The sequence below is a fragment of the Mercenaria mercenaria genome, unplaced genomic scaffold (genome assembly GCF_021730395.1).
Source record: "Mercenaria mercenaria strain notata unplaced genomic scaffold, MADL_Memer_1 contig_4437, whole genome shotgun sequence".
In the NCBI taxonomy this organism is placed as follows: Eukaryota; Metazoa; Mollusca; class Bivalvia; order Venerida; family Veneridae; genus Mercenaria; species Mercenaria mercenaria.
The window spans coordinates 26,019-39,874 of NW_026462665.1; the positions used below are offsets into that span (position 1 = coordinate 26,019).

Genomic DNA, 13,856 nt, shown 5'->3' on the forward strand with positions numbered 1-13,856 from the left:
TGAAAAGGAATCAAAGCAGCCAAACTATCAGAAACGCTAAAATCAAGTCTCGCGCATCGGTTGATATAAACGTTGACAAGAGATCAGGCTCAGACTCCATACAGACTTTCCTAATTTTCTGGAATATAGACTAGCTATTCGACGATCGAAGATGGTACTTGAACAATTTTAGTATACTGGTTTGTCAGAGACTAGGATGCAAAAGCATGATGATTACGGACGTTTGTTTCCAGATTATGAATGTTTTAGTATTGACGGTTTGAAACATACAAGAAAGGGTAGAGGGTGTTTGTCAAAAAAGTAAGTACTAAGACATACCAAAAGAATAGTCAGACAACAAATTAGTTGTTTTCCTTTTGGTAAAGAAATCTTTTTGTTGTTATATCCTCACCTGCTTATAGATGTGAAACCGGCAAAGGTTTTTCATTCCTTGAAAACATTTAGTTAATATTGATTGATGTTTTATGTGCATATTAGAAAGTGTAACAATTTACCTGACTTTTGTAACATAACAGAAAAAAGTAGAAACATTGCTTATAGCAAATAGTCGATGTGCTAGTGGCGTAAACAGAAACAGTTACTTCACAATTTAAGGTAGTTCTCCACAGTTGACAAACCGGAAGTAATTGCGTAACATCACTTGTCCGGATAAAGTAAAATACAGCCTACACTTGGTACATGGAACTGAAAATCGTTTTATTAATTATTGATAATGCGTGATTAAATTTTTGAAAAAAAAAACAACCGGTCATGTCTTAAGGTGACATGTTATATCAAATCGTTTGACACGTTAAATAGCGTGTATTGTGCGGATCTCTTTACTGACAGTCAGATATTTTAAAACCAGTCGCATGTAACTATACATTTTATTTCACTAAAATAAAGATCATATATTTATATGTGTATGTGAGAAGTAGTAGAATCTACTTTGTAGAAAAAAAAGTATAAGCGTTATAAAATTGTGACTTTTCATAGACTCGCTTTAAGAAAACAGGCGTGGGATTCAAATCAATCTAGCTAAAAAGAAAGCAAACGACCCTATGTTTTTTGTTTGTTAAATTTTCTTAGAATTTTCTGAAGTTTTGATAAATCAGGGTTCAATCAAATTCAACATTATAGAAAAATATTTGATTAAGACGTGAAGAACTACCTTAACTTTGAATGTACAGAAAATAAGAGAAAAAAGACAGAAGTGTGATTCATTTGTTTCCAGTGATTCCTTGTGTTCATTTACTTGCCGAATAAATGAAGTCTCAAAGATAATTGTTTATCGTGCTGTTTAAGAGGTAAAACACATTGTCGAAGTAGGCAACCATTCTGGACTGCAAATAATTCAAAAAATTAAAATCTACCTTTCATCTCGCCGAATACAATTAACTTTATAGGAAACAGTTAAAGCTTGAAAAATGCAATGTAAACTAATATTCAAAACATGTGTAACATAAGCGCAAACACTTTTACGAGAATAAATTGTAAGATTTTGTTGACAACGTGAAGTATCCAAAGTCATTTTTGAAGGAGTGAAAGCTATTATCTGGCAAAGTCTTAAGAGAAGTCGGAACTTCTGTACGGTAAGGGAATGCCTCTCTCCAAGAAAAAAAAACAGTAAAATTAAATTACTAAGACAATTAAGTGAGTGTTAAAAGAAAGACTTCTCAATTAAGTATCCATATTGTACGAATCATTTAAGTGCAGAATGTTGATTTAGTTTGTTATTTGTTAAAGCTAGAGTATTTAACTTTAATATGTAACGACCGATGATAGTTGTCGTAAATGCAGCATCCGTCATTTTGTCGCCCTATTTGTAAACGTCACGTCGTGCGCTCTTTAGCGCGACGCCGTCAACGTCAGTTGTTTTGTATCACGTTAATGTTTTGAAGTTCTTCGGAAATTCATTAAAAAGCGGCGTATTGCCACGAAAGTTAAGTAATTAAAATATAAAAAGTTTCGACACTTAAAAGTAAAAAGGACAGTCGCCTATATGTTTATAGGGCAAAAAGTTTCTTTGTGTGCTGACTGAGAATTAAGTTTAAAACGGATATATATTAATAGAGTGACGTCCCCTGTTTCTATTGACGACGTCACATTGTTTAAAATCGACCTGATGATATTTTTGAAACCGGTAGTCGATTAAATATAATATATATAGACATTTGATAGTTGGTTATTTCCTACATGTTCGAGTTATTTTCCACCCGTACCGTGGATTTATTTATGTTTTTATTATATACTTTACCATATTTTATTATTTATATATATATACAAATCATAGGTACGCAGGCTTGAACTTGAATTATCTGCCCTTGAAAGCAGATTTTTTTCAGTATTTTCCGACTTTCGAGGGTTTATAATTCATGATAAAATATGTTCAAGTTAAAGCAATACTATAATTGTATTGTACATTGACTATATTGTTTGTAATTATAATTAATGTATTTGTGTTTAGCTATTTGGATTCATCTTATGGGGCATAGAAAATACAAATAAACTTAGGAGAGTGCATCAACTCGTCTAGTCATCATTTCTGTGCATCCTAAACCCTTTACACATATAATGGTGGTTCTTATAATTTCTAAGATGAATATCACTAAATGCACCTTTCACATCCACTAATTGGAAAGACGGCACTTTCTATGCTTAGAATTTTCAATTTAACTTTGATAATATTCCTTTGCTTTGCAGTGAACATGAGCCCTTTTTCTACTAGCAGGACTTGATACAAAACAATAGGAATGCGTGTTTTAATCAGAGCTGTAGATTTTGTATTTAGTCAGCAAAATTATATTTAATGTTTAATTTTTATTAATATAATTATTTATTTGTCACTAATCTTTCTTTAGGACGGTCAGAAATAAAGGAGCTATACATGTCGGATTTTATCTCAAAGAAAAATATTTATACAGAGCAGAAACTGCTTTTAAGATCTCCTTCAACTTTTCTGATCTCTGACAACAGGAACAACTCTAAAAAACAAGAAATCTACAATTCACTCATGAAAGATACGTGTCTTTTGAGTTTACGTTGAAGATTTGGAACATTGAAACTTGGAATATTTAAAATGTCTGTTAAGATTTTAAAGCAAGGCAGGTCTAAGTCCTAGAAATGCATAATAACAGGAAAGTAATGAGTTATCTTTAACAGCACTGATGGATTACAATGTAATCGTTTAACGTAGTTATTTCATCAGTAATAATACTCGTTAACTGAAAGATGAATTTGTTTAGAATACCGTATTTATTTCAAACCAAATCCAAAAACATGGGCTATGCCGTTCGTTGCATGGTTAAAACAAGACTTTCATCCCTCATATAAAAATATAGTGAAACGATTATGATACACTATATCATTTGTTCTGTTTGGTGTTTAGAAATTATAGACGTCCACATACAAATGTTTATGGGTCAGGGAGTGTGACTGTATGCGCTCGCTTTATTAAATCCCTTCCCTATGGTAAACTGGTGTGTTACAGTTGGGCATTCACATGTATGCATGCATTCCACAGATGGTACCATAACATCTGCGTAAGATTGCGAGGTACCTTACAGTGTTATATCCTAATAATAAGTGAATAAACTTTCCGTCACATCATTTCACGCCATTGTCTTCAATGTTTAATCACATTTTGGTCAAACAATGTATTTAAAACACAGTATAGTAGGCTGACAGGAGGAACAACACCTAAACATCGTGTAATAAAGAATCAACCGCTTTCGGTCAACATTTGACCTTCACCAGGATATATATATGTTCAAAACTTGAACATCTGATCCTTTACAATTAATTATACTCATTAAGTTAGACTTTTTCACTGGAGGTGTCTTCTTTAAAATTTGATTTTCCTATCCAGGCTACCGATCTAAGGTATAGTTATTTTAGCATAAATATAGAATTGATAAACATACTTAAACAAATGAATGATGCGAATTTAAGAATTGTTTAAGAAATGAAATATCGTTCTTGATGCGAAATGAAAGACAAAATAGGATCGGAAAGTCATGAAACGCAGTAGCGAATCATGTTTAATTTGTCAATCCTATTCTGTTGTTCATTTCTCACGAACACCGAAAAAAAGGTTTCATTCATTATATTTACAATAATTTTCCTATTAATTTTTTAACAAGATGACAGAACAAATTGCACACATTTTGTTGCATTTAACATTAAAATCAGTTTTTGAGATAATAAAACCATTAATTCCCTGAGAAACTGTGTAACAGCATGAAGTTAAGGTCAGCGGGTAATTCCTTTACAATTAATGTCAATCAGAGAATAGTTCTCAGGGATTAGATTTCGGCTTTAAACCATATATGAGATAGATATACAGACAGACAGACAGACAGACAGAAAATGGGATAAATGTACAAATGGTCATAAATCTTGTGTTACTCCTGCAACCTGACCAAAAACTTGCAGAGTGGCATTTCCATACAACAGTTAACCTTTTATCATGTTTAAATACACCACACCATGTTATATAGATATGGATTCGGACGGACAAACAGACGGATGGACAACGCAAAAACTAAATCTCTCCACGTTCGGCGGTATAATGACTGTTATTCACTTGAGCATTTAGTCTTGTATAACTTTTGCTACACTGGTGACCGCATCTAATAGAACCTTGAACAAAATATCTGTAAAATGTTTCATTTTGACAATCTAGAATGGTAAAGTATATAATTCACATTAATTGCAGAATAGTTAAGAAAATGTTTGCATATTGAATTGTTTACATTGAAAATATAGACACGTACATGTACAATCGAGTGTGAAGCTGGATTATTGAACACATTCAATATCATTATATATGACAACATGAATTTTGCCTTTGCTCATCGGGTATATTTATTTCATGATAATTGAGGAAATATTTGTGAAATAAATTTACCGTAAAATGCTAAAATAGCACATATAAGTATGAAACTAGACTGTCGAACACATACAGCTGCACAATGTCATCATCTATAATGACGAAAACGTTTTTGCTCATCATACTGGTTTCTGAATATTTGTACAAGGATTTATATGATTATGTTTCTATCCGTGGTAAGCCGTAGCCGTATTGTGGGGCTAGGGTATAACATGTATACCCCGGTCATACATACGGCGCGGATAGCTACGTCTAGCGACGGAAAGAAACGTAGTAATCCGTATCGATCCGTACCTGAGCCGTACCTCAAACTAGTATTCCTTATCAATCCGTACCAACACTTGGTCAAAACTTATTCAAGACTTATCTCAAACTTGCAAGTTTCTCCAACTTTTGAACATGCACAAACGTTTGAGCGATCCGTAGCCATTTTAGCGTGACTTTAGTCAAACTTGGTTGAAACCTTTTCATCCGTAGATAAACGTACTAAACGTAGTTTTCCGTACTGAAGCTTAACTTGTAGTTTGACATGATGTTAAAGAGAATCGTAATGAAATCGCTGGCTACATGTGGCCTAGTTATATTAAACTTACCGACCCGTTACTAAACCTTAATGCGAACGTAATCATGCAAATTGATCCGTAGCTGAACGTAGTTATCCGAGGCTGCCCGTCCACGCGCTGGGCAAGTTACCAGGCGCAGTAAAACGTAGTCCAACGTAGTACGCCGTACCTATCCGTACTTATTCGAGTCCAGTATCTTTTGTTCCCTGTTTCTCACCCTTTTTTGCCGTACTAAAACGTTCTGATCCGTACTTATCACCCCCTAAATCCCACCCGCATTGTACCTCAACGCACGGACATATCCTTATGTGTTACTGTAGTTTAAGACTAGACATATATGCATTTACCTGAATTTCTTTTTCTGCGTTTAGATTGGAGCAAGCCAGATCCATTGCTTCTTTTAGATGGTTTCCCAGTGACGCATCCTGTAGAAGTATGTTGAAAGATGGATCTTGTAAGTACATATTGTTAGGTGATAAGGTGTAGAATATCACAATATGAGTAAGCTGTGTGCACTTGTCCATCAAGTGAAACAAAAAAACAACTTAACTCAAAGTAACACATTTAAATTTTCTAAATGACAAACGTTTTGAAACAGTGTTATATTTACATATTAACATTATTATTCAATAAATTCATTTGTTCAAATATGATTGCAAATGTTTTTGTCTGGGTATTTACTCATTAGTAAGGTGGCCCAATAGTTTAGTGCTATCGCGCTTGTCTGTCAATCAAGAGGTCCGGGATTCAAAATCCGGCACAGGCACTGAAAAATTCTTAGATGTCTCCCACCTAACTAAGAGGCAAGTACTGGTTCTTCCTAGCAAAAGAAAAAGAAAAAACAAGAAAGAATATCCAACAGGGAAAGCCACGTTCCAAAAACGCAGCCTCCCCAACCCAAAGACACACACGAACAACACTCGCACACACAACACACACACACATACATACACACACATTAAACACAAGGACAAAACAAACAAATACAGGAACACAGTGGGACACCGCCTTGGAACGGTCAGTGGCAAAACCACCACTGGGGAGTTTAAACCCGTTTATGGTGCACCTCACCTCATTCTTAGCCTTACCATGTTCCAAAGTCACAAGACAGAGTAAATAAAAGTTATCCCCGCCAGGTGAAACCCTACCATACGCAAAAGCCACAGAAGGCATGAAATGTAAAACACAAAAATGCTCTTGTATATAAGTTTATAAAAATGCAATCCTTAAGAACCTAAAACGTATGTCCTCAATGCCTTTGCAGGAGACAGAGCAACAAGGGAAACACCCTTAAGAGCCCGACGAAACAAGCAAGAAGACGGAAATCATAATAGCTCAGTCCTGGTGGGATTTAAGAACTACTTATCATAGAGCCCTCCGCCTGTTCCGTCAGACACAATCAAAGAGGAAACCGTAGTGTCCAACTGTAAAAGGGCTGAACACCAAACATGCGGTATGTCTCAAAACAGTTTGGTCATTACCTCATTTCATAAAACGTTTAATCACCTTACTAAATACAATTGAAAAATTGCCATGACCCAAAATCTTACGAAGTTTGTAAACCACATCCCCATAAAAAGCGGGCTTCGTGTGTATCAAATGCTACACACCAGGCGCGTTAAAGAATAAGAATATCTAATCGAAAAGCGGTAGGCTGTATCTAAATGGATTTCTCTCTCTCTGTTCTGATTTAGTTGTACATCTCCTCAGTTACAATGGGTCGGGTTTAACATGATGTTCATAGCTTAGCCATGATCTTCCAATTTTGTTATACATAAAATATGAAGAAGCCTTTGTTATTCCAAATTGATTAAAAATAATGGGAAAATGCATTTTCATGGAGAAATAGACCTGCGGCATATATCTGTTTAGCTTATATATATATATAATTATATATATATATATATATATATATATATATATATATATATATATATATATATATATATATATATATATATATATATATATATACAATGTATTATATTAAGGACATGACAAGGGTCGAAAGGCTTACCTTTGAATGCTGTAGAGGGCCATGTGCTTTAAATCTTGATGAATTGGAAAATGGTAAATAATTAATCATGAGGTAAGTGCTTTGAATTACATAAGTTGCTAGATTACAATAAATGAAGTAATGATGGAAAATGCCTACAACAACCCTACATGCTACTAGTTCTGTTTGAGAGATAAAACACGGACTTCCTTACCCCACTCATCATGCAGTTTTAAGACGAAAATATACTTTTAAAAGCAAATGCTGTAACAACTGTATGCAAATTAATGCTTTCGTCTGGTTGTGATCTGACGTCAACTCGTTTATCTGAAATGTAAAAGCAAATTTTATTGACCATGTCTGTGAAACTATTATAAAATGCTCTACATAGTTTTATCTAGCTGTCTTATTTCCTTAAACAGATAAGCTTATTAAGCTTATTAAACCGTCCCATCAGCAATTTACAAGTACGCATTTATAGTTGAGTCGACTGACGTAGCCTTGATCAACTTCCTTGCCCAGTGACAAACCTCAATAGTAGTGGGTAATAATCCGGAGCCTTTCTAACTGGTTTTTAAGCATCATAGTCGTCCAAAATGCATCATGCATATTGCAAAAATGCACAAAATATTATCATATGCTTACATTTAATTTCAATTTAGTTAACAGGTCAGGTCACCGGTGTATAGTTTTAATAGTGTCATTTAAAAGAAAGCAAGCACGTGCTGAGCTTTCGGACATAAAAGTGTAATATTCGTTTCGATGTATGGTTTACATATGTAAGTAAGTACCTTTAGAAATAAGCACATCAAGCGCAGTGATTAAAATTGCAAATGTCATTCAGATATTTGACTGCTGCATTTTGTTGCATTTTGCTAAACCAGCCAACGACAGACTTCTTCATTGATTGTTCGGTATATGTTCTGTGATATCATTATTCAATTCATATAATGTGGCCAATCTTTTTAAAAGCACCAAAGATTCTTTATGGCATTTAATTTTGATAAAACAATCATTCTCTCCAACGAAACCTGAAAACGATTCTTTAGTTGAACGTAAAGGAGCTAAAAAGAGAAGAAGATTCTTGTACACAAAAACGAATTAGTGACCTAATGTTGACATATATTCTTTCAAACGTCCATGAAAACACTCATTTCGACATTGTTTATATGAAAGGTTTCATATGAAACGAATGTATGCAGTAACGGTGAACGTTTAAAAAATCGATTTTAGTTGAGCGTAACACAAGTGAAAATTGATATGTGTAGAAATGATCTGTCACAGAAGGTAAGAACATGAAAGATGTTGCACATTTTATTACCACTCATGAACAGATTTAATCAAACTGAGTCTGTTTTTAAGGTAATATGCGCCACATAACGATTTCAAACGGACGTTTATGAAATTTTGCTAAAATAAAGTTGAAAATATTTCAAATTGACTGGTATCTTTTCCTGTTTTCTGTTATTCTCCATTTTTGCAGCTGTAAATGTTCAAACATGATCACTAATTTCTTTTTTTTCAGCAGAGCGCATAATGACGTACTTGACAAGCATCTTTTTAACAGATTTAATAAATTGTTCTTAAATAGGTTGGTAGATTATGAAAGTATAGGACAAACAATATTAAACTGTTTTCATACAGAGAGAAACAAGTCAGTAGATAATACCAAACATATTCCAGGAACATTCCGGATGATTAAATTATGGTATGCGGGATATTTTAATTACTTGACAAACCTTTGACACATATCTTAACAAACAACAGAAAATATTTTTATTATTGACAGTATAACAAAATATGTGAATACAAAGTTGAAATTCTACCTTGACTCTGCAGAGCTACTTTGAATGAGAAAACATCGATGAAGATCAAAAAGTGTTATTAGAAAAACAAAATTGTTAGGAAAATAATATAATCATAATGCAGACATAAAACCAATTTAAAAGCATAAATAGAATACTATGCATATAGGTTTAATCTTTGTCTCCCGTCAACAAAAGGCACTATGACCTCGAAATATAGATTTTCAAACATTTGAGGGGTTATACAAATTTGATAAAATGTAATTTATGATACAAAAAAAAAATATTTTGATCGTATATGACACAAAGTGCACAGAATAATAGTAGCTATTTCATTAGTGAGACACCTGCGTATCATTACAGTATATTCTGTGCGATTCCATCTGGCGTGTCTGGACCTTATAAAAATTAAATTTATACTTAAATATTCATGTATTAACTATTCAATATTTAACTAAAAAATAGCTGTAATTTTATTCAAATAGGCCTTAACAATTTTCTACTGGATTATACTTGACGCCAAAGAATTTAAGTATTTTAGGAAGAACGTATGATAGCAGACTATCCTAAAACTAATTTGTTCCTAAAGAGAGCATCCTGTACCAAGTATTGTTTTTCGTTTAGCTAAGAGTTTTGAACGTTTTCAGGGATTCCAATTAAAGTTTACACAAATGTTAAGCATGGTAAGATGGTGAATGTTAATATGCAAGAACCAAATCAATTATCAAGGAGGCCAAGATCACGAGCAAATACTTTAAACATAACAACGCACAAGCAACATCACTTGATTTCCAGTGACCAAGATTCTTGACTAAACATTCCACTGGTAACTGTTCACTTTATTTCCAGCGGCAGTATATTTTGCCACGATGTTACTATCCAAAAAACAATGAGACGCAGTTATAGGAGCTGTAAACGTTGATTCTATTTCACATCTGCTGAAAGAATGTTATCCATTTTCAATTATTTATCCTTTTTTAATTTTTGTTTTTAAAGGTTTCTTGATATCTATTTTTCATTTTCTACTCATTGTTCTGTTACAACGATCATCGTTTAGCCGATGTAAACTACCAATGTTCACATCTTATTTTCATCAAAATATTAGGTCCTTTAAATATTTCAGACAGATGTCCTACATGCATATGAGGCAAATGTCAAAACAACTTAAAATGAATTTAACGGCAAAAGATTTTACGTAAATGAAAATATGCCCTGTGATGTAAAAAATGTACTGTATGTAATCACCTGCAACGGATGCAAAGAATATTATATTGGCCAAACTGGCGATAAATTAAGAACAAGAAGAACTATCCACGCACAACAAATACGAGACTCTTCAACTAGTCAAATTCCACTAAGTAATCATATAGATATTTGCAGTAATAAAGATCCAAAGTTTCAAATGTTACCCTTTTTTAAAATGAAAGTAGATAGTACTTCAGCTAGGTTAGCGAAAGAAAATTATTTTATAAAATGCTTTAAACCAAAACTTAACAGCCTACAGTAACAGTTATATTCTGAATAATTAAATAACAGCGTTTATTACGCCCCTTTGAGAAAATAACGTCAGAATTACGTCCCTTTATATTGACGTCGCGTCATTACCATAGTAACGTCACGTTACATTGTATGTACACTGATGAGCCGATAGGCGAAACTAGTTTGTATTTTTATAATTAAATACTGTTGGAAAGGCATGTGAAGTCATTTTATTTATTTGATTTATAGACTTCCATCTTGTGCCGAGTCTTTTCATTGTCAAGTTTATATATACAATATGTGATAACACAACACAAGAAATAAATTTTGCATATACAAAACTCAAAAGTTGTTGATAGTTTCATAACATTTATAAATATTTTGAAAAAAAATATTTAATTCCGATATTAATAACATTTCATTTTGGAAATGGTGGAGAAATATGAGAAAAAAAGTAATGAATCATTATATTATAGGGAGGTGATTTTGAAGAAAATACAGCAACAATTCTTTTTAATTGGGTCCATATGACACATGAGCTTATATAAAAATATTTAATGACTGGACAGGAAAAGATCAATGTAAAACCTTCAGCTGTGACCTTGGTATTTGCACTAGGTATTTTATGACGAACATGTGCGTCAAGTAATATTAATATCCCTTAATTAATGAATGAGATATAGACCAGAAAGTAAAAACAAATCCTATTGACCTTTGACATCCGACATAAACCTTAACCTTTGGGTTAGTTGTGTTAGGGATAAGGGTTGCGTAAGACAAGTTATCTCATAAAGAAAACATTTGTGCTAAGCAATATTAAAATTCCTTCATGGCTGACTGAGTAATGGACTGGACAGGAAGAACGCCCTAACCTCCAATTGTGACCTTGACCTGTGGGCTAGGGATCCTGGTTTTGTGCTTTAGATGTTGATTTATCATGAGGAAGTTTAATTTTTTTGCAAAGTAATATCTAAATCCCTTGCTGAATGACAGAGTTATGGACCGGACAAAAAAATACCTTGTTCTTGCCATATTAACATTTGACTGTCAAATGTGACCTTGTCCTTTAAGCTAGGGATCTGAAATTGTGCATGACATATCGTCTTGTTATAGGAAACGTTTGTGCCAAGTAATACTACAATCAATTCATGGATGACAGAGTTAAGGATTGGACAGAACAAAAACTGTTAATCTTTGACCTCCAATTGTGACCTTTTAGCTTAAGCTAGGGGTCCGGGTTTGGCGCATGACAAGGAAACGTGTGCCGAGATTTTTTAAACCCATTGATGAATAGCAGAGGTATGAACCAGACAGGATATTGCAGACGGACGGACGAAATGACGGACGGAAAAACAAGCGCAATCCTATAGTCCCCGAAACTGGTTTTCAACCTCTAGGGGAACAATAACCTTCATTATGTATGATTATACTAAAATCGACTTACTGAATAACTGAATATTTCATGTTACTCACAAGCAAGTTTTATACGAGGGTCCTGCAAAAACTTTTGTAACTAGTGTGATTCGGAGTCCTATAAATTATACCATGTATTTTTTTTAAATAAATGGTTAATTACCCTTGAATGGTGTGCCCAATAGCTAACGATATCCGTTAATTTCGAGCAAATTGCTTTTCAAATGACCGAGTTATTTCAAGTTGAAATATATGCAGTCATATACACTGACCAAGTTAATGTCACTTTGTAAAAAGGACAAAAGATCTGAAATATATAGCTATATTAAATACCGCAAGGCTTGATATAGACTCAAAGCAGATATTTGATGAAAAGTGTGATATATATGGTCCTCGTGCCATTTCAATGCGCACAGTTTAAGGTGCATTAAAAATTTTATTTATATATTTGTGTTGGGTTTAACTTCTGTAAGCAAGCCGGATTGCTTTCGCACATGGAGAATTCAACGCCCCGAGAAAGGCTTGAGCCTATATCGGTGAGGAGCAAGTGATTTGAAGTAAGCGACCTTGACCACTCGATCACAGAGGCCCCTAAAACTGTTAAAGCTGGGAAATAATTTGTTGAAGATGGTACTCGTTCTGGTAGGCCAAAAAACCCTCTGTTACCAAGGCAAACATCACTACTGTAAAACTTGTGGTCGTACATGACATGCGATTGTCGGTGAAAGATAAAGCCAGAAGTACTGGCATATCAGAAGGCAAATTGCTAACAATTCTGAAAAAGCGATCAGACGCGAGAAAGGTTTACGCGAGGTTGGTACCTCATTATCCCACTGAGGATCAAAAGAAACAATGCCTTAAATATGCCCGAGAAGTTTTGAAAACATACACGGCTGTAATTATTCGGGTCATTTCTAACTTGCTAGCAGATGTAAAAACCTTCTTCAAATATAGGGGCCAGTTGCTCAAGTGCCTTGTTCACCTGGTCTTAATTCACTGGACGATTCTACAAGAACTCTGTAGCAAAGAAAGTGAAGAGTTTTAAGATTAAAAACGTCAAAGCAAAGAATGGTCATGAGTCCATCGTATACTTGACAGCGCCTACACTATCAAGTGGAGGTTGTTATGTGTGTTTAGACTTCTGAAAAGGCGGTAGTTGTAAAACATTTGCCTTATTCAACTGACCTGAGTCCCTGCAACTTTTAATTTTAAAGGCTTAAGAAAATGCTTTCTGGAAAAAATAAAGTCCAGAAGTTCTCTTTGCAGCGCCATGTGTCAGTGACTCAACCAGTACCCAGAGAAGACTATTTAATATCTGTTTTTCTCGATTGGGTAAAAATGATACAAAAAATGTGTTTCCGGTAAAGGAGGAATGCTTTTTAGGGGTGTAATGAAAATATATTTGATAAGTCATCTGTACCAAAGGACTGATTTTTATTTCAGAACCCTCGTTAGAATTGTTTGGACGAGCACAGACATATGCTTTTGCTATATAAAAAGATCAAACGTTCGGTTTACCTGTGTTTATAAAATTTGAAAAGAAAACCGCTTCGTCTCTATTGGTAATTAAGGATAACTGTAACGTTTCTTGAAAATTATTATCTAACATTTTATAATTATTCAAGTGATAAGTTTGTTCATATGATTATTATGTTCTCAGTTTTGGGAGTTTTCAAGTTTGTAATTGTTTTTGATAGTATCTTTTTTTCCTTTTTTTTAAATATTTGCTT

At 33.8% G+C, this 13,856-nt stretch overlaps 1 protein-coding gene across 1 annotated transcript in view; it reads right to left on the bottom strand.

The window, feature by feature from the left end:
• The window catches only part of LOC128553882 (uncharacterized), a gene marked incomplete at its 3' end in the record, with an annotated part of 51,952 nt that overhangs the window by 11,289 nt on the left and 26,807 nt on the right, over positions 1–13,856 (bottom strand). Inside the window, exons 3-4 of the mRNA XM_053535073.1 lie at positions 7,644–7,756; positions 5,781–5,858 (exon numbers count right to left, since the gene is read on the bottom strand). Of these exons, the coding sequence (XP_053391048.1) occupies positions 5,781–5,858; positions 7,644–7,655 (90 nt within the window). The remainder of the gene's footprint in view (positions 1–5,780; positions 5,859–7,643; positions 7,757–13,856) is intronic.